Source organism: Gopherus flavomarginatus, chromosome 11 (assembly GCF_025201925.1).
Source record: "Gopherus flavomarginatus isolate rGopFla2 chromosome 11, rGopFla2.mat.asm, whole genome shotgun sequence".
In the NCBI taxonomy this organism is placed as follows: Eukaryota; Metazoa; Chordata; order Testudines; family Testudinidae; genus Gopherus; species Gopherus flavomarginatus.
The window spans coordinates 17,158,542-17,180,255 of NC_066627.1; the positions used below are offsets into that span (position 1 = coordinate 17,158,542).

Here is a 21,714-nt window from a genome sequence, read left to right on the forward strand (position 1 = left end):
GGTCCAAATCTGGGACTAAGGTTATGACAAGCCCCCACGAGAATGTCGGAGGCTCTCCCCGGCCCTGCCTCCACCTTCCCCTATCCTCCAGTGCCTCAGCACGCCGTGTCCAGGAGCGGCTCTGGACAGCACTGCAGCAGCGTGGCTTGGGAGGGCCTGATCTTCTCCGGCTCAGAGCCGCATGATAAGGGGGAGGGGCTGCAGAGCCATGCTGCTGCAGCGCTGTCCAGGGCCGCTCCTGGACACGGCGCGCTGAGGGTCCAGAAGAAGGGGGAGGCGGGGGTAAGCAGCATGGTAAGAGGGCCGGTTGGGTTGGATAAGGGGCAAGGAGTCCTGGGGACAGTCAGGAGACAGGGAGGAGGCAGAGGTTCGGGGGGGTGGTTGGATCGTGGGCATTCCGGGGTCTGTCAGGACTCAGCTGGGGTGTGGACAGGGGTCAGGGCAGTGAGGGGACAAGGCGCAGGATGGGTCGGGGATTCCGAGGGGGGCAGTCGGGGGTAGGAAATGGGTGGAAGTCGGATGGGGGCAGGGCCAGGCTGTTTGGGGAGGCACAGCCTTCCCTACCCTAAAGCTCATTCAGCAGTTTGAGGCTTTCAGACAGCTATTTAACACAAAGAGCCAAGCTGTTATCTTTTCCCTCAGGGCTACCATCCCTTTCACTTCTCAATTGCCAGATTATAGTCTACATTTAATTTCAGTGCAATAGGGAGATTCATGACAGGGGAGGGTAGCTTCATTTAAAATTAGCTACTTTAGATTAACCATGATAGAGCCAAGGGAGGGGGAGGGAACACATGAGAAGAGCAATATCATGCATGACCTACCTCCTTCCCTTCCCACCCCAACCAAGGGAGACCCCCCCCCCGCATTCCCTGAGGCTCCAGAGGGGTTAATTCAGTGGTTCTCAAACTTTTGTGCTGGTGACCCCTTTCACATAGCAAACCTCTGAGTGTGACCCCTCCTTATAAATTAAAAAAAACACTTTTTAAATATATTTAACACTATTATAAATGCTGGAGGCAAAGCAGGGTTTGAGGTAGAGGCTGACAGCTCATGACCCCCAGTAATAACCTCATGACCCCCTGAAGGGTCCTGACCCCAGTTTGAGAACCCCTGGGTTAATTTAATTTTAGCACCCTGTGTCCATTCACATGCATGTGCTATTTTGAGCATTTCAGTTTTCACAGCATAGGCTTATCCCAGATTCTGGAACAAGCTCAAATGCTCAGTTCGTGGAGTATTACATAGTCTATACTAAAGACAAACCCACAGTAACCGTCTCCAGTTTGTGAGGAAACAGATACATTCATGGAGGTTAAGTCCATTAATGGCTATTAGCCAGGATGGGTAAGGAATGGTGTCCCTAGCCTCTGTTTGTCAGAGGGTGGAGATGGATGGCAGGAGAGAGATCACTTGATCATTACCTGTTAGGTTCACTCCCTCTGGGGTACCTGGCATTGGACACTGTCAGAAGACAGGATACTGATCTGGATGGACCTTTGGTCTGACCCAGTATGGGTGTTCTTATGTTCTAACCTAAATGAACCCAAAGTTATAGAGACAAATATGAGTCAAGGAATCCAGCAGAGTATCAGAAACTTGAAAAAATCTCTGACTGGATGGGCTCAGGCGTTTGGTCACAAGCTGAGGTGGTTCAAAAGTTTTGGATTTTTTTTAAGCAGAATTTTTTTATTGCTTCTTTAAACAATCAAACACAGCAAGCCGCAAATATTTGGCCACACACTTCTGAAACCCCAAACCATATTCAGGTTTTAGCAGACTAATTTCAGCTTTTCAATTAAAAAAACCACAACAAATTTTGAAGGAAAGCAGACATTGTCTGTGCTTTTCTTTCTGCTTTTTAAAAACCCCTAGTTTTCAATTCCAAAAAAGTTTTGACGGAAAATATTTGTCCAATCCTTTTAATGAGCTTTAGTGCCTTTTAGCACTAGCTGATGCTGAGGGCCAGTGACACCTTGTAAAGATGACTTGAAAAGAAGTTTTCTCAAAACTGGATTTGTGCCGAGAGGCAGAAGGTTTTTAAATGTTTATTTTTTCCAGGGCTGCCGGGAGGGGGAGGAGGGGGGCAAAGTGGGGCAATATGCCCTGGCCCCACAGGGGCCCCCATGAGAATATAGTATTCTATTGTATTGCATCTTTTTTTTTATGGAAGGGGCCCCCAAAATTGCTTTACCTCAGGCCCCCTGAATCCTCTGGGCAGCCCTACTTAGCAGAAGTTCCTCCATAGCCAGCTGGGAAGAAGCTGTGAGGACATGATGGGAACAGAGGGTCAGGGACCCAGGGAAGACCCTGACGGGCAGGGACAGGAAAGTGGCAGGAGCCCGGAGGAAGGTTCTGGGTCCCCCTATCTCTCCCCAGACCTGAGGGAGAAGAGAAGGCTGCCAGGGACACCAGAGACAAGCCCTGGATGAGGGCCTCCTTGTCACTGAGGCCACCAGACATGGGGTTTCCCTGTGGTTGGGCTGGACTCTGGATTACCCCAAAAGGGGCAAGAGCCGAGAGCAACCTGGCTGGAGGAGCAGGTCACAGGTGCCAAGGGGCCCCCGCATTGCCTGTCCGTCAGCAGGGCTGGAGTGGGGAGAAGTGCCCGGCCACAAGGGGGCATCCAGATGGTGAGTCTCTTTTCCCCAGGGGTACCTGCTGGGGAGCCCCCTACGTTCTGGAGAAGCGTTCCAGCTCCCAGCAGGCTCTGGAGCCTGGGGAGTTTCTATGGTCAATTGCAGAGGTGGGAACAGAACCCAGCCCCCTTGGCCCAATCAGCAGCTGGAGATGGGCATGATGGAGGGAGCACAGGCTGGAAGAGGGGGGGCACTTGGGAGGGGTCCTGGCAGAGGAGGAGGTGGGAAATGGGGGACCGCACGCTGAGGAAGGGGGGAGATCAGGCAGGATTCGCAGTAATCCTGGGCACCGCATTTCAAGAAAGATGTGGAGAAATTGGAGAGGGTCCAGAGAAGAGCAACAAGAATGATTAAAGGTCTTGAGAACATGACCTATGAAGGAAGGCTGAAGGAATTGGGTTTGTTTAGTTTGGAAAAGAGAAGACTGAGAGGGGACATGATAGCAGTTTTCAGGTATCTAAAAGGGTGTCATCAGGAGGAGGGAGAAAACTTGTTCACCTTAGCCTCCAATGATAGAACAAGAAGCAACGGGCTTAAACTGCAGCAAGGGAGATTTAGGTTGGACATTAGGAAAAAGTTCCTAACTGTCAGGGTAGTTAAACACTGGAATAGATTGCCTAGGGAAGTTGTGGAATCTCCATCTCTGGAGATATTTAAGAGTAGGTTAGATAAATGTCTATTAGGGATGGTCTAGACAGTATTTGGTCCTGCCATGAGGGCAGGGGACTGGACTCGATGACCTCTCGAGGTCCCTTCCAGTCCTAGAGTCTATGAGTCTATGAGTAATGGAGGAGGTGGTTGATGGGGGAAGTTTACTCCCTTCCCCTGGGAGTCCTGTGAATCAGAAGACCTCACATGACACTTCCAGGAAAGAATCACACCACAGCCAAGCACTGTGCTGGGAGCCGGGCCAGGTGACTAGCCCAATCAGCGGTTCTGTGGCTTCGCTCTTGGAGCCTAGTCCTTAGCCACCAGCATTGTGAGTTCAGATTTCACTCAAGACTTGTCTTTAAGTTAGTTAACTAAAAATCCCTCTAACCCTAGGACGCTTTCTGGGGTACCTAGGGTTGTGTGGTGCCTCCCACCCCTCCTTTACATGAGGCTGGCTTGTCGGGAAAGCACCAGCCTCTGGGAACACATGTGGTATCTTGCAGGCCTTGTTCTCTGCACATGTGAGCTGTAGGCACTCGCCCAGCTTCCAGCCCTCTGGAGCACCCAGCATGGTTCCACCAGGTGCTCGTGGAGCGTGTGGGTTTGCGGTTCCCAAAGGATCATCATTGAGATCTGTAGTGCAAACAAGAATGAGTGCATGAGCACAGAACAGAGGTTCAAGTGATGAAAGCCAGAATATTGGACACAAAGGGTGATGTATAAAGCTACATCATAAGATGATTTCTAGAGACTACACCCAACAAACAAAGCATTCCCCTGCTGCATACAAGCTCTGATCCCCAAGTTCTTTCCCCAGCAGTTTCAACCAGGGTGGTCATGACCCCACCTCAGAAAATCAAGCCCTCTGTCAGCTTGTCCTGCAGGAATAACTGTGGAGTCTGCTGCCCTTCCTCGGCATAGTTCCAAAAGTTCATTGTCTTACCCCTAAAGAGGAGTGCTGTTAACACTTCCTGGTAATTTCCTCTCTTTGAACATTTCACAATCCTTTGTCAGCATGTGGGTCAGACATGTGGGTGGATCCCCACTATGGAACGTATAGGACTCAGGGTTCATGTGACCAGCAAGAGAGCGAGAGGGACGCATCTCTTCCTCGTTGCCTCTCAGGAGAATGTGAATCGCTCTTTGGGAGCCTGTATTAACTCACAGACCTAAAGAACATAATTTTTAGCAGAGATACCTAACTCCTTAAATCTCCCCCAGGCATACAGCTTGCAATGATTCACAGGGCCAGTCTGATGCAGGCTGTTATTACAGATCCCTACATGACATTCTCAGGGGAACTAGAATGTAAATCTCAGACCCAGGGATTCCTATAACCCATATGCCCTCTGCCAGTTGGCACTGCAAGGTCCCTGGCTCACCCTGTAGGTAATTTTATATTCATATTTGGCCAAGCTCCAAGCAAAGATTCTGGCCCTAAATGTGTTTTTAATCTAATCTACTGATAACACTAATAACTACCAAAGGCTGCAGCACTGTCCTGTCTGACAGAGTGTGAAACAGAAGATTTAGAGGAAGATGTCATTAATCTGGCCAATTAATAGCCCCTCTGGGGACAGAGTAGGCAAAGAGGTTTGTTACAGGGATTGGTTCCAGGGTTAGTGTTTCTGTGGTGTGGTGTGTAGTTGCTGGTGAGTATTTGCTTCAGGTTGGGAGATTATCTGTAAGTGAGAACTTGCCTGTCTCCCAAGATCTGTGAGATTGAAGGATCTTTTTCCAGGATAGGTTGTAGATCGTTGATGATGTGCTGGAGAGGTTCTGTCCCCATATCTACTCTAGCGACACCATCAGAGGACCCAACCACATCAGCCATATGATCAGGGACTCATTCACCTGCACATCTACTAATGTGATATAAGCCATCATGTACTGGCAATGCCCCTCTGCCATGTACACTGGCCAGACCAGACAGTCTCTATGTAAAAGAATAAATGCACACAAATCGGACATCAGGAATGGTAACTTACAAAAGCCAGTAGGAGAACACTTCAATCTCCCTGGACAGTCAATAACAGATTTAAAAGTAGCCATACTTGTGAACAAAAAAACCCTTCCAAAACAGACTTCAAAGAGAAACTGCAGAGCTACACTTCATTTGCAAATTTAATGCCATTAATTTAGCCTTGAATAGGAACTGGGAGTGGCTGGCTCACTACAAAAGCAACTTTCCCTCTCTTGGTATTGACACCTCCTCATCAATTATTGGGAGTGGACCACATCCACCCTGGTTGAATTAACTCTGTCAACACTGATTCTCCACTTGTAAGGTAATTCCCTTCTCTTCATGTGTCAGTATAATGATGCCTGCATCTGTAATTTCACTCCATGCCTCTGAAGAAGTGGGTTTTTTACCCACGAAAGCTTATGCTCAAATAAATCTGTTAGTCTTTAAGGTGCCGCCAGACTCCTCATTTTTTTTGTGGATACAGATTAACATGGCTACCCCCGATACTACGTTTGTAAGGGCACTGAAAGGGTTAAGATCAGTTTAGAATGCATTTTGCTTTTATTTCATTTGACCAAATCTGACTTGTGCTTTGACTTATAATCACTGAAAATCTATCTTTATAGTTAATAAATCTGTTTGTTTATTCTATCTGAAGCAGTGTGTTTGGTTTGAAGTGTGTCAGAGGCTCCCCTTGGGATAACAAGCCTGGTACATATCAATTTCTTTGTTAAATTGATGAACTCATATAAGGTTGCAGCATCCAGCAGGCATAACTGGACACTGCAAGATGGAGGTTCCTAGGGTTGTTGTGTCTGGGACTGCTAATATTGGCTAGTGTCATTCGGTTACAAGCAGCTGGGAGCAGCTTACATGCCAGAGGCTGTGTGTGACCAGCCCAGGAGTGGGGGTTCTCACAGCAGAGCAGGGTAAGGCTGGCTCCCAGATTCAAGGATTGGAGTGACCTAGCAGATCACCAGTCCAGACAACATCAGAGGGGAACATCACAACCACTCAACCACATACATCATTTGGAACTGGAAGTACGCAATCAGGAAGCAGCAAAGACCCCCCAAAAAAGACAAATACAGGGGAGTACTGTGTTAGATGTAAACTACTAAAAAAAAAAAATAAAGGGAAAGCAACATGTTTCTTTTGCATAGTAAATTTTCAAAGCTGTATTAAATCAATGTTCAGTTGTAAACTTTTAAAAGAACAACTATAACATTTTGTTCAGAGTTCTAAACATTTAGAGTTATGAACAACCTCCTTCCCCGTAACTCTGAGGTCAGACTGTAAAAAAAATTGTAAACATCTATCTGTCCAAACAACTTGTTTTCAGTATGGCTAAATGTGAAGCCATACACGCAGGAAGAGACCATGAGGGCTATACTGAGAGGATGTGGGACTCTACCCTGGGAAGCAGGGCCTTTGAAAAAGATCTGGGGGTCATGGTAGATAATTAGCTGAACAGGAGCTTGCAGAGTGATGCTGTAGCTGAAAGGGCTAATGTGACCATGGGATGCATAAATAGTGGAATCTCGAGTAAGAGAAGAGGGATTAAATGGCCTTTGTATTGGGCACTGGCACTACTGCTGCTGGAATGCCGTGTCCAGTTCTGGGGTCAGCAAACTGAAGAAGGATGTTGATAGTTTGGAGAGGGTTCAGAGAAGAGCCATGAGATTAAAGACCAGATAACATGCTGTATAGCGAGAGACTCAAAGGAGCTCAGTCTATTTAGCTGAACAAAGAGAAGGGGTGACTTGAGCACAGTCTATAAGTACCTATATGGGGAATAAATATTTGATACTGGACTCTTCAGTCTAGCAGATAACATGATTCAATGGCTGGAAGAGGAAGCTAGACAAACTGAGAAGGAACTAAGGAGTACATTTTTGCCAGTGAGGTTGATTTAGTATTGGAACAATTTACCAAGCGTCATGGTGGATTCTCCATCACTGGCTGTCTTCGCATCAAGATTGGATGTTTTTCTAGATGATTTACTCAAGTTCAAACAGGAATTAATCCAGGGCAGTTCTCTGGCCTGTTTTATGCTGGAGGTCAATCTAGATCAGTGGTTTTCAAATATTTTTTCTGGCGACCCAGTTGAAGAAAATTGTTGATGTCCATGGCCTAGGGTGACCAGACAGCAAATGTGAAGAATCAGGATGGCAAGTGGGGGGTAATAGGAACCTAGATAAGAAAAAGACCGAAAAATCAGGACTGTCCCTATAAAATCAGGACATCTGGTCACCCTACCACGACCCAATGGAGCTGGGGATGAGGGATTTGGGGTGTGGGAGGGGCTCAGGGCTGGAACAGAGGGTTAGGGTGTGGGGGGAGAGCTATGCGGTGGGGCATGGAATGAGGGGTTCAGGATGTGGGGGGTGCTCTGGGCTGGAGCAGGGGGGTTGGGGTGCAGGAGGAGGTCAGGGTTCTGGCCTGGGGCCAGGGATGAGGGGTCTGGGGTACAGGAAGGGGCTCCAGGTTGCAGGGGGGGCTCAAGGCTGGGGCAGGGAATTGGGGTGTGGAATTGGGGTTCGAGCTTACCTTGGGTGGCTCACCACACAAAGAGGTACCTGAGTCTGTGTTGTACCTCTCCATCTTTTGGAGTAGCTGTATATCGCTCACATATACTGCGGTTGGTTAATGGCCAATGGAGATGAGCACAAGAGAATTGGAGTTGCCACAAGAGAATAGATCCTGGGCCCATCTAGCCTGGGAACCCATCATGGCTGTTGGCCTGGTCCAGTATAGGCAGGTGCAAGATCTCCCCTTGTGGGCAGCTCTCTGGATGGCCTCCCTTATATTGACCCTGGGAGGACAGTGGTTTCCACGGGGTTAAAAAAGGGTGGATGAAGATTCAGGACTCCTAGGTTTAATTCCAAGCTCTTGATGGGACTGGGGGCTAGTGGATTAGAGCGGGGCCAGAGTAGCAGCCATGACACTGGAGTTCTGTTCCCAAGCCTGGCGTGACAGGTTGAGATGGGACTTGAAAACACATTGGAAAAAGCACTACACATTTCAGTACTTTTGAAGCGTTCAGTGGCTTACATCCTTGCTATCCCCAGTGTGACTGTGTTGGGGTGGACTAGGCCCAAAGGCCCCCTGCTGGAGGCCTCAGGGTCCTGCCACACCCATCCCAGGAAAGAAGCAGTGAAGAGGTATTCCAAGTGGGCTACAGTGGCTGCAGAGTTACCAGCCAATCACAGAGGCTTCAGGGAGCAGCCAGTGAGGGCCCAGCAGGCTGAAATAAAAGGAACTGCAGAACCAGAGTGAGTGCAGTTTGCTTTCAGGGCCTGGGACAGGGGTCTCAAACTTAGTTTACCTTAGGGCTAGTGTCAGTCCTCAAATCCTGCTAGCGGGCCAATAATGTCACTGAAGATGGTGTTCAGAAAACAAAAAGTTTATATTGTAATTTTGATTCTGAATTTCTTAGAAATAATAAAACTGTCATACAACTTTATAGAATTCTTTGCCTGCCAGAGAGTTTTTAGTGTTTGCCAGTGTGACATATTAACAAACTATGACCATATAGATCATTGTTGCAACTAGTGTTATATATTTGCACCAAATATTGTACAAAGGTGGTTGTGTCATGTAAGGTGTCTATGAAAAGCTTGTGGTTTGCTGGTTATGATTATGCTAGCTGTATGCATGCATCATTTTTGTAGTTGAAGTTATGAAGTTATGAAGCTTGGCTATGTAGGCGGGAGGGATAGCTCAATGGTTTGAGCATTGGCCTGCTAAACTCAGGGTTGTGAGCTCAATCCTTGAGGTAGGCCACTTAAAGATCTGGTGTAAAAATCAGTACTTGGTCCTGCTGATGAAGACAGGGGGCTGGACTCAATGACCTTTGAAGGTCCTTTACAGTTCTAGGAGATAGGCATATCTCCTATTATTTTTTTACTTGTATATCAATGCATTTTGATTCTGAAGTAATCTTTGTAAAGCATTTGGTCACCTTCTTGAGAAAGGATTTTGCAAATTAAATGCCCAATCAGGAAACACTTAACTGACAATAGACCTTGGGAGACTCCAATCCACATAAAAAGTCTTCCTGGGGACATTCAAGATGCCATGTGGGCAATGGCTGCTACCTGTAAAGAACTGAGTCATGTATGGACATGTGGCTTGCCCATGTTACTCCCAACTTCATTTTGCTGTAATTTTCCACAGTAAGAACAAAGATGTACTTACATCTGGAAAAGACTATAAAAAGCTGCTGCAGCTTCTCCATCTTGTCTTCAATCCTGCTTCTGACCTCTGGAGGGACTTTGCTACAAACTGAAGTTTTGAACAAAGGACTAAATGATCCATCCCAGCTGTTGAATGTTGACCTGGGTCTGAGGCTTGGTCCTTTGGGATCAAGAGAACCTTTTCTCTTTTATTGGAGCATTGGTTTTCATAACCATTCGTCCCCATAATGAATGGCACTGGTGGTGGTATGGGGAAACTGGAGTGTCTAAGGGAATTGCTTGTATAACTTGTGGTTAGCCAGTGGGAAAAAACCAAAGTCCTCTCTGTTTGTCTGGTTTGATTTGCCTTAATGGTAAAGGAACTCCAGCCTTGGGCTGTAACTGCCCTGCTTTAAGCAGTTTGTCCTGAATTGACTCTCTCAAAGCCAGCCTCATTATGCCAGACAACTGGCAATACTTCAGTTCTATGTTTGTTGATGTTTGGCCTCAGTGACTGAGCAGTTGAAACCTTCAGGACTGCAGCAAGGTGTGCATCAGATAGCTGTGTTTGGTATTTTGACTTGTTTATATTCATTGCGGAAAACAGTGATGCTGCCTCCATGGCTGACTCTGTCTGGCAATTAATGATGCTGCCTCCATGGCTGACTCTGCCCGGCGACTAATGAGGCTGCCTCCATGGTTGACTCTGCCCGGTGACTAGCAATGGTATCTCTGTCCCTCTCTCCTAACCAATGGGAACTGTGAAGAGCTGGTACAGTGTCTGCATGGGCCACTGTGGGGAGGTTCTTAGGCCACAGATGGACTAGGGGAAAAAGACGAGTTCCTGGCTGGCTGCAGGAGCTGAAAGGGCCTGGATAGATCAGTCTTCTAGCAGGGACCACGGAAGCAAGTGGTGCTCCTGGGTGGCTGCAAGGGCTAAGACAGATAGTTGCTAGCAGGGATAGGGGAAATGAGGCAATAGCTTCTGGCTGGCTGCCAGGACTGACTTAAGACGGGGAAGTGCCCCAGGGAAATACAGTTAGTTAAAAGGATGTGTCACATGGCTGCTACTTAGAGGGTCCCTGGGCTGGGACCTGGAGTACTGAGTGAGCCTGGGTCTCCACACCTGCCTCCCCCCCAGCATGGGGGTGCAGACAGGCCTGTGGAAGGGACTGTTCATGGAACTGTTACCTCCAGAACTGAGACTGACCTAGCTGGAGAGCCGGCGTCAGAGGCCTACAGGGCAGGCAAAGAGCCCTCAGGGAGGAAGGCCTGGGGCTGCTGTTCCACCCCAGGGCAGGAATATTCACATGTAAGCTGGCCAGCTAGGGTACTGAGGCCCTGTTGGTCAGACTGAGGACTAGAGTCTGGGGAAGACTACAGAGACGTAGGAGCCTGGGGAGGGCTACAGGACATTACTGAAGGTTTTGAGATAGGCCTGGTTGGACAGTGTACCCCAGAAGGGAGGGGCAGTAGAGGCAATTTGACCAGAGGACTGAGTCACTAAAGACCCCCCAAGAGATACATCGGCTGGAGGGGGCAGTCTCGAGAGGTGGGTGGTGCCCTGCTGAAAAAACTGAGTGATTGCAGACAGCAGCAGCCAGACACAGGGGACACTAGCAAGAGGCAAGTGCCAACTCCTTTACAGTGACACGGTAATTGCTTTGCAGGTTTCAAGTTTTATTGAGTTTAGGGAGCACAGAGAATGGCAGGCAGGAGACAAATGTTCAAAAATGATGAAGAGAACAGTGATGAATAGAACACTTGACAAATGTGAGGCTTATTCATTCTTAGACTGAATACGCAACACCAACAGGGTGAAACTGACAGATAGGTCTTAGTGAAAGGACACAGTTTGAGATGGCCGCTATTTGTCACGGCAGGGAGATGACATACAGGCAGCAGAAGGTGGGGGTTGCAGCAAGGGGTGGCTATACTGTATAATGGGCACTAGGGGCAGCAGAGGGTGGGTGCAGGGAAGGGGCGGCTATACTGTGTATTGGGCGCTAGGGGCAGCAGAGGGTGGGGGTGGGGAAGGGGAGGTTATACTGTATAATGGGCAGTGGGGCAGCAGTGGGTGAGCAGTGGAAAGGGGCGGCTATACTGTATAATGGGCACTTGGGGGCAGCAACATGTGATCAGGGCATTTCAGCCCAAGATCGCTGCACCAGAAGAGGCAGCAGCAGATTCCGAGGGAATCAGGAGTTGCCTCCTCATCACCTCGTCAGATCTGGCTCTCGGCAAAATGCACCGGGTGCTCATGCTCGTCGCAGGCAATGACGATCATCCTTGAGTCCCGGGTTGCCCGGTACTGGCAGTGGTCGAGGGGTTTCCCTCCATGCCAGGTGCAGGTGGTGACCTGGAATGATCTGAGGCTCTGGCGCATGGCCTGGCCAGTTCTGGTTACATAGTTCCTGCCTCCACGGCTAGTGCAGATGGCTTTGATATCGTCGCTGTTCCCATGGATGAAGGTGTTTGTCTCCTTGCAGACTTTTGGCCCAGGATTTCTGTCCCTCCTCCTGTCCTCCTTCATCATGTAGCGCATGCGGTTGTTGCAGTAGCGGTCATCACGACCCTTGGGCTTTGCATCAAAGTGCTGAAGGAGGAACCGCTCATACTGCTCCTGGCTGGCTGATGCTCCCAGCAGCACCAGTGCAGAAGCCAGTAACAGCAGTAGCACGGGGGTCATTTTCAGAGCCATGGCTCCAGCCAGATGGTCCTGAGGACACATTGAGAGATAAGAACTTCAGAGCAGGCATACAGAGTCAGATCATGGTCTATCTAGCACAATATTCTGCCTCTGACAATGGCCTGTACCAGATCTTCAGGTAGAGGTACAAAACAGGGCGATTATGCAGTGATCCACCTGTGTTTTCCACTCCTTGCTTCTTACAGAGATTCAGGGACACCCAGAGCATGGGGTGCATCCCTGACCATCCTGGTTAATAGCCATTGATGGGCCTATCCCCCATAAAATTATCCAGGTTTTTTTTTAACCTGTTTATATTCTTGGCAACCAGTTCCACTGATTAATTATGCATTGTGTGAAGAAGTACTTTTTCTCGTTGGTACTAAATCTGTTGCCTATTAATTTCATCGAGTAGCTCCTAGTTTTGTACTGTGTGCCAGAGTAAATAACATTGCTCTGTTCACTTCTTCCATACCAGCCATTATTTTAATAGACCTCTATCATATCCCACCAAGTTGTCTCTTAAGCTGAATGGCCCTAATCTTTTTAGTCTCTCCTCATATAGAAACTGTTCTATACCCTTGGTCATCTTTGTTGCCATTCTCTAAACCTTCTCCCATCCCACTATGTCCTTTTTGAGATGGGGTGACCAGAACTAGACACAGTATTCAAGGCATGGGTGCATCCTGGATTTATATAGCAGCTTTTTTATATTTTCTGTGTTATTTTCTATCCTCCTCCTAATTGTTCCTACCATACAGTTTGCCTTTTAGCTCACTGCAGTGTATTGAGCAGAAATGTTCAGAGAATTACCAATGGACACTCCAGGATCTCTTTGGCGGTAACAGCTAATATAGACTCCATCCTGGTTTATGTGTAACTGGGATTACTTTTTTCCAGTGTGTATTACTTTGCATTTATCAACATTGAATTTCATTTGCCATTTTATTGCCCATTCACCCAGTTTTGTGAGATCTCTTTGTAACTCCTCGCAGTCACCTTTGGACTTAACTATCTCGAGTAATTTTGTATCATCTGCAGACTTTCTCACCTCCCTGTTCATCCCCTTTTCCAGATCAGTAATGAATATATTCAATAGCCCAGGTCCCCATACAGATCCTTGGGAGATCCCGCTGTTCATCTCTCTCCATTGTGAGAAATGACTTTATTTTCACCCTTGGTTTCCTATATTTCAACCACTTACTGATCCATGAGAGTACCTTACCTTTTATCTTATGAGTATTTAGTTTGCTTAAGAGCCTCTGGTGAGGGATCTTGTCAGAGGCTTTCTGAAAATCCAAGTACATCATATCAGTTGGATCACCCTTGTCCACATGCTTGATCTCCTCACAGAATTCTAGTAGATTGGTGAGGCATGATTTCCCTTAAAAAAACCCATGTTGACTCTTCCCCAACAAATTGTGTTTATCTATGTGTCCAATAATTCTGTTCTGTATTACAATTTCAGCCAGCTTGCCTGGTACTGAAGTTAGGTTTACTAGCATGTAATTGCAAGGATCACCTCTGGAGCCTTTTTTAACAATCAGTATTACATTCACAACCTTCCAGTCATCTGCTCCAGAGGCTGATTAAAATGATAGGTTACATATGGCAGTTAGCAGTTCAGCCATTTCATATCTGAGTTCCTTCAGAACTCTTCAGTGAATCCCATTTGCTCCTGGGGACTGATCACTGTTTAGTTTGTCAGTTTGATCTAAAACCTCCTCTGCTGACACCTCAATGGGGGATGATACTTCAGATTTGTCACCCCAAACTTATAGCTCAGGTGTGGGAAAACTCCCTCACATGCTCTGCAGTGCAGATGGAGGCAAATAATTCATTTAGCTTCTCCACAAAGGCCTTGTTTTCCTTGAGTGCTCCTTCAGCACCTTGGTTGTCCAGAGGCCCTACTGCCTGTCTGGAAGACTTCCTGTTTCTGATGGTCCTAAAAGATGTTGCTGGTACTTATTGTGTCACTTAACCTCTCTGTGCTTCTGCTTTCCCCTTCTGTGAAATGGGGCTGATGCTCTTAGTTCCAGCCTCACCTTAGCCCTTGAATGCCTCGCCCATCCCCACGGTATAAGGGCATTTTGCAATCTCCTAATCTAATACACCTGCAGTCTAGACTTTGTATTGAAAAGGAGACATGGCTTGTTTGTTTTATTTTATACAAAACAGGAGTCCTTGTCTCTGTTAGCCAAGCAGAGATCAGAAAACTCTGCTGTTGACACAATTATTTTTGTTCTCAGCTCTTTCTAGGGAAACAATGACCCTTGAACTCTTCACTTGGCAGGTAAATAGAGGAAAGATTGATCTGAAGCCCTCTCTTCGCTTTCCTTTCCTTCTGTGGTTGTTTCTCCCTAGTCACATTTTAGACTGTAGGAGCAGGGAGGTGATTTGTATACCGTGTTGGTGGGAGTGATACTGGCGTACTGCGAATACGGCATCCAGTTCTTGGGTCCACCTTCCGGAAAGGATGTGGAAAATTGGGAAGAGGAGCAGAAAAGAGACACAACAATGATTTAAGGGCTGAAGAAAATGCCTGAGAGTGAGAGAATTAAAGAGCTTGCTCTGTTAATGTATCTAACAGCAGACTGAGAGGTAATGACAGTGTATAAGGACCTTCCTGGGTAGAAAACACCGGGCTCTCAGGATCTGTTCAATCTAGCAGAGAATGGCAGAGAAAGAACCAAGGGCTGAAAGCCAGACAAATTGAACTTAGAAATAAGATCCCAGATTTTAATGGTAAGGATGAGGAATCATTGGAACAAACAACTAAGGGGAACAAACTCCAACTTCTCCAGCTCTGGCTGGCTCCAATCCAGACTAGAAAGCTTTGTGGAAGGTGCTTTAGCCAAACACAAGTGACTGGGCTCAGTGCTGGCGTAACTGGGTGAAATCCTCTGGCCTGTGATATACAGGAGGTCAGGTTAGATAATTGAATGGCCCCTTCTGGCTTTAAAATCTAGGAATGGTTCTGGGGGGAGGCAATTCGCTGAGGGTGGTTCAGAGTGTGAACATCCCAGCTCTACAGGACTTCTTGTGAAAATGGGTGAGGAAGGGATACAAGGCAAGAACTAGTCTCAAATCTCCCCCTGGGTTGGACAATGGATCCCACCTGAAAACTAATCCCCAGAGAGATCCCCCCGAGAGATTCCCCTCACTCAGGACTGCTTTGTAACCCACCTCCCTGCATGTGCTCCCCTCTCTCTCATAGCTGATCCCCAAAGGTTTTTGAGTCTGTCAGATGGGGGACCTGAGCTGGGATTTTGAAAGGAGCCTTCCAGAGTTAGGTGACCAAATCCCGCAAGAGTATCCCTAGCTCCCTTAGGCCCCTTTGCAGACCCCAGTCACAGTCGTCCAGAAGCAGCAACTCATGCCCTCGGCATCAGTGGATTCGAAGTATCCCACGGAGGACCCAGCTAGTGCTGGTCGGACAGTCAGCCCAACTTTGCACACCATGGGAGACTGAATGTCACTCTGTGGCGATTATGTCCTCTCAACCCAGATCTTTATTCCCCCTTTAAAGAGATACTTTAAAATGGGCAGATAGCCTGAGCTCTGAGCCTCCCTCTCTGCATGAGCTGACCCAACCCCTCTGATCTGCGTTGTGTTCTGAAATTCTGCAGCTCACAGGTAAGATCTAAACTGGTAGAAACTCCTGCTGCAGTGCTCAGAGGAACCACGGTGGGGTCTGCTGAGCCCTCTGCTCCAATCTCTAGGTGACATATTCTTTCCTACAGGCAGGAGTCCTGAGTCTCAACTCACCCCTCTCTAACCCACTAGACCCTACTCCCATCCCAGACCTGGGGATAGAACCCAGGAGTCCTGATTAAAATGGATTCCACTCCAAAAACTAATCCCCTGGAGTGTGTGCGTGGGGGGGACTGCTCTAACCACTAGACATCACTCCTATTCAAGAGCTGGGGATAGAAACCAGGTGTCGTGACTCCCAGACTCCCCCCTCCTCTCCTCTGATTACTTGATTGTTTTCTCCTCCCACAGCCGGGACTAGATCCCAGGAACCCCAAATTGCAGCCTCACTGTTCTAATTCACTGGAGTCCCTTCTCATCCCAGAGATGAGGAGAAAACCCACAAATCCCAGCTCCCAGCCCCTTACTATTCTAACCCCTAGACCTCCCCTCCTCCCACAGCTGGGCAGAGGACCCAAGTTCTCTGACATCCAATTGCATCTGCCCTCACCACCAGACATTCTGCCCTCTCACAGCCAATTAACTGAGCCATCACCTCTGTCTACACCTGTGGGCTCTCTGGCCTGAAGATTCAGATCAGCTCCGGAACTAACCGTGGCGTGGTCTCCTCCTGGCCAAAGTCCTGGTTCCTCAGCTCCTGTTCCCTTGGGGAATAGACGAGCTGTCTTCAGAGTGTCGCTGATGCTGTACCCCCAGTAGCTGCCTGTTATATAGAGCCTGTGAGTGGTTGCTGGGGGGAGGGACTCCCAGGCTCAGCTAACACTGTGGAATGGGCAGCATTGTGCAACCAGTGCCGGGAATGTCAATGCACGGGGCCAGTGGCCCTGTGAAACAGATCTTGGAATGGACTCTGACCCTGTTTGTGTCCATTCAGGCCCATAGTGTGGGGAGCTCTCCCCTGCACAAAGGGCTTAGCCCAAGCCAACCATGCCCTTAAGACAGGACCAAGGGGGCTCTGCCAACTTGTGACATCAACATCCCATCCCCAGTCAGGAGAGAGGAGTAGCTGTGTCCTGTTCTGCTATTTGGAGAGGCTGAGCTATTCCATGAGACCTAAGGGAGTGAGGTGCTCAACTCCCATGGACCAGCCCCAGGGGCTAGGTTCACAAAGGGGCTTAGGCACCTAAAGGCCCCTAGAGCTAAAGGCTGGCAAGGAGTTTGTCTCCCATGGAGGCTCCTGACATCCACTGATTTCATTGGGAGTCAGCAGCCTCACTCCTTGGAGCACCGCATCCCCAAGTGCCAGGAGCAGGCCCCACGGGCATCCCCAACCCCGTCCAGCTGCGGCCAAACCATGTAGGTGCCTAAATCCCCTACAGCTTAACCTCATGAGAGGTGGACTCCTGAGAAGGGCTGTCACACCCAAGGGGTTTCTCACAGGGATCATGAGGAGCTGAGAGATCACAGGCCTGTGAGTCCATGACCACTTGGGAATAGCATGGAAATGGTCTATAACCATCTCCTTCAGAAGGAAATTGTAGAGCTGTGCAGAGAGAGAGGGCTGCACATTGGAAAGCTCACTAAAGCACAGTTGATTGTTCAGTTGGAAGAGGAGGATCCCTCTAGGGAGATGGTTCCTGACCCAGCTGGGGGTGTGAGAGAGGCTGGGAGCAGCCAGGCAGCCCCAGGGCTCATAGTGGTTCCTTACTCAGGTGGGCAGGGGCCAAAGCTGTTTGGCTCCATAGCTCAAGGGCTAGGGTGCTGCCCTGTTAAATGGGCTGGGGTGAGGGCTAGTCTCATGACTGGCTAACGAAGGAGAGTTCTGTTTAAGATAAAGAGTTAGTTAAAAGCAGTTATTTCTGCATCAGCAGTATGTTCTGAGCTCTGGAAAGAGAATGGTACCAAGTGGCTATAATTGGGAGCCTGGACTCCTGGGTTCTATCCCCAGCTTTGGGACAGGAGTGGTGCCTACTGGTTAGAGTGGTGGACAGGATCTGGGTGCCTGGATTGCTGGACTCTATCTCCGGCAGGGAGTGGGGTCCTGTGGGTCAGAGCTAGAGGGTTGGAATCCTGGGTTCTGCTCCTCACTCTGGGAGGCGAATAAGGTCTGGTACCTAAAGCAGTAGGACAGAGAGTTCTACTTTATGTGTGGGGACCCAGCACCTGTTCCCCCTCCCCACCATTTTACCATGGCAAGTAAGAGCGTTGTCTCATGAGATCAGTTTAATCCTTAAGCTGGCTCTGCTACCATCCACCCCATGGACTGTGACTTACCCGAGTCTGTCCCGTGGCCTCTGCCCAGAGAGGAGACCAAGCCTTGTGCATGGCTGAGGTGACGGCTCTGTGCATCTTTCCCTCCAGGAGGCCTGTTATATGGGGGATGGATGAAAAATACATTGGTGGGACATTTGGCAACACTGAGAAGTCAAACCCACCCAATGAGGGACTTTTCAGAGCCAGCGGTTCAGTGTTTGTGTTTAACTCTGTCCGACAGGCAACATTCTCCACAATAACATTATCAAACATTCAGATTTCTCCTGTTGACTTAGCCACACTGAACCTGGAGCATATTTTTCCATTTCTGTTTTTTTTTTTTTCAATATAAATCTCTCGTTTGTGTGGCGAAATAGACACTGCATTCGGAAATGTTACTGGGTCAGTATTGGCGTAGGAGCCTCCTACTTTTGAAATGGCCTGGCTTTTCTGAGCTGGGTTTCCCAGCATTAGCACAGCACCCATTTCATCGAATATTCACCAGCCAATGTGTCAAGTACAAACCCAGTTCGGGTCTGATGTCAGCCTGGTATCATATGAGTAACTCCCATTGGAAGGCCTGAGAGACTTTGTATCTTGTAATCAGATACTAGAATACTTGGCACCCCGGGCTGAGATAGAGAGATGGGTGTGTACGGTGTGGAGGTAGAGCAAGAACCGACAAGGATTTGAAGGGGATTTCAATGCAAACAGTCCCCTCTGTGAGCAAGAGTCAGGCTAGCTGTAACCATAACAACACCAGATTTGTAGAAGTGAGGATTGTGTGAGGTGAGTGGGAAAGAACTGTGGGAGAAGTTGTTGTGACCTTGGGTTAGATAAGTATGGAATGTAAACTGTAGTCTAAATATAAGTGAGAAAAATAAGATATCAGGATGACCTATGTATAAACAAAATGCAGCTGTTGCTCATTATTGTATGTAACAAAAGGTACAAATGCTTGCTGTAATTGTTTACCTGGAGAGAGACCTGCCTAGGTGGGGGAAACCCTGTGTCCTAGTGCACTCTCTCTCTCCATATAGTTGCTAGAGAATAAAGTACTTGACTTGCTGCACCCAACCTGAGAGTGAGAACTATGTTTTTCTCCTACACAGCTAAGCTTGTGCAGTTCATATACCTGCCTGGCCAGTCCTGTGTGGGGAGGACATCCCCTCACAGGTGGTAAAACAATTTTGATGCAGTTGTCTCTCTGTAACTCAGGCACAGTTCACGCCAGCTGGATGATGCCTGGGGCAGATCTCCCACAGGCTGAGGGTTCCGCCTTTGTAAGCCCAGAATTCTGCCTTTCCATCTCCCGTTCTTTACCCGCTTTCGCTCCACTGCTTTATTTCCAGCTTTCTGATCTCCATCTGGGTCAATTCTAACAGCAAGGCTGCTCCCCCACAGCAACCTGTGCCAGGCTGGTTTCCTAAGCATGCCCCCTGCCCCCCCAACTTCAGGCCCTTTGGATGGATTAATCAGTTCTCCATGATACTTATCATATTCCACGAGTAGAGATTTCATCTCCTCTTTTTCTCTGTAACCTCCAAACCATGGCCCCTGTTCACAGTTTTTCCAACTGTGATTTGATGGGTTTAGCATATGGCTTTGGCTTGTTCATCCCATTCTTTTTTTGTGCTCTATTTCCCTAAGCTGAAACAAATTGATGGAAAATAACAAACCATATTTTTTTCTGCACCTGTTTCCAACTGTCTCACATTTGAATCTCTGAGTCTCTATTTTATCAGGTAGATCAGTACCTGGAGTGTGATCCAGGAAACAGGGTGTCAATCCTGCCAACTACGCCACTCTGATGCACGCCTGGGGTAGCATGGCTGGAAGGCACTCTGCTACTGTCCAAAGACAGCAGGTACCAGCTGAGAGTGAGGAAGACACAACTTAAAGATTGGCTCCTTCCTGCACCTCCCAGCTGTTTGCTGCTGCTTCCCCCCACAGCCGCAGCTTGCTAGCTCTAGGAGCTGCTGCATGGGGACGGGGCCTGGCTGGCAAACCCTGGCAGAAATCTGGAGGGGCATGTGACCCTGGGTGCCCCCATCCAATGTGGTAACTGTGCTACCACCTGCCCTTAGTGGGTGGAAGTTCTGCAACTCCAGACACTATGGGAAACACAAGCACTCCTCTCTCAAGCTGTGCAGGCCCTGCTATCCCTCTGCAGGCTAATGCTAGACATACGCCAACCCCCAAGCATCTCCCTGGACCGTCCAGCCCCATATCCGCTAGATGCCTGTAATATTCACCAATTCACTGCTTCCAAAGAAGCAGCACTAGCTTCACCTCTGTTTAAGCCCCCAGCCTTTGGACATGTGTATAGTGAAAGTGTAGTTAACAAAGCACAAAGGTTCATGTAGCAACACGGAGTAGTGCTGGGAAACAAATGGTGACGTTTAAAATAACATCATACCCCACCTTCCAGAACTGAGACTTACTCTGCTAGATACTTTCAGAGCAAAGCTCACCCAAAGTCCTTCTGATGTTTCCTGGCTGGGCTTGGCTGGGATCATCTGTTCATGGGACAAGTCATGCTGTCTGGTTGCCTCTTTGGTGAAGGGTCCCAGGTGTCTGTTTGCACCTCTAGATCTATCAGACCAATCCATTGCCCTTACTCACAAACAGTTTGCCTCCTTGCTGGTTGTTGTTTTTTCCTTGTAGATTTTGCAATCTCTTAATCAGCATCTGGCTCGCAATGGAAATAAACTTACTGTGAGGCACACAATGGCCAGACAAGCAGTTAAGTATGTGTTCCTTCTTGTCTGAAAGGAGCCTGCCAAGATATGTCACCTCCTGGTTCCTTGCCTTGGGAATGTAATTTTCAACACAGACGCATAACCCCTTAAATAATAGCCATCCACTCATCCCGCAATGATTCCCAGGACCAGTGGGCTACTGACTGTAAGTGGAGACCTCACATCACTCCTGCTAGTGAGTTACTCTGCAGGCATCCAGCCAAGGGACTGCGTGTAAAAGTCTATGGCTCCAACTGGTCCCCAGATGACAAGTTCAAATGCCACATGAGACCACATGGAGGGAATGACCCAACCTTCGGCAATGACTTTGGGGATGGCCCAGACCAGGGTCCCTTCAGCTCAGTCTCCTAAACTAGGCTGTCCCAATTGCTTTAGGGGAAGGAACTCCCCCGCACACCCAAAGAGAATTATGGAAAATTTTCTCAGGGGCAAAATTTCTTCCTAACCTTCTTCAGTTAGTGAATGGATCCTGCCCTGAAGCATCCAGGTCTTGGAGAGGAGTGGGGTCTAATGGGTTAGCGCAAGGGAGGCTGGGAATCAGGTTCTAATCCTGGCCTTGGCGGGGGGAGCTCTTTCCACTGGGTTAGAAAAGGGCAGATGAAGATTCAGGTCTTATATGTTTAATAGCAAGCTCTTAATGGGAAATGGGGTCTACTGGGTTAGAGCAGGCTGGAGGTGGAAGTCAGCACTCCCAAGTTCTGTTCCCAAGACTGGGGAAGAAGATTGAGATGGAGTTGAAAACATAGAAGATGACGATTTTTTGTGATGCGCTGATCTCGGTGTAAGAGATGCTCCAGGGGATAAATGTGCAGGTGGTGATGTTGAAAGGACTCTTGCTCTAGTACTGGTAGGGCCCGCTGGCTACCCCATCTGTTGTGCAGACTTGGCTGATGTTCTCGACTGTTGCATGGATGAAGGTGTT

At 48.3% G+C, this 21,714-nt stretch overlaps 1 protein-coding gene across 1 annotated transcript; it reads right to left on the reverse strand.

The window, feature by feature from the left end:
• Window positions 1-11,506: 11,506 nt before the first annotated feature.
• LOC127031296 (angiogenin-like) lies at window positions 11,507-20,641 on the reverse strand. The gene is made up of 3 exons (XM_050918045.1): window positions 20,505-20,641; window positions 18,052-18,143; window positions 11,507-12,153 (listed from the first exon to the last, which is right to left on the reverse strand). The coding sequence occupies exons 2-3, from the start codon at window positions 18,124-18,126 to the stop codon at window positions 11,659-11,661; spliced, it is 570 nt and encodes a 189-aa protein (XP_050774002.1). The 5' UTR covers window positions 18,127-18,143; window positions 20,505-20,641; the 3' UTR covers window positions 11,507-11,658.
• Window positions 20,642-21,714: the final 1,073 nt, after the last annotated feature.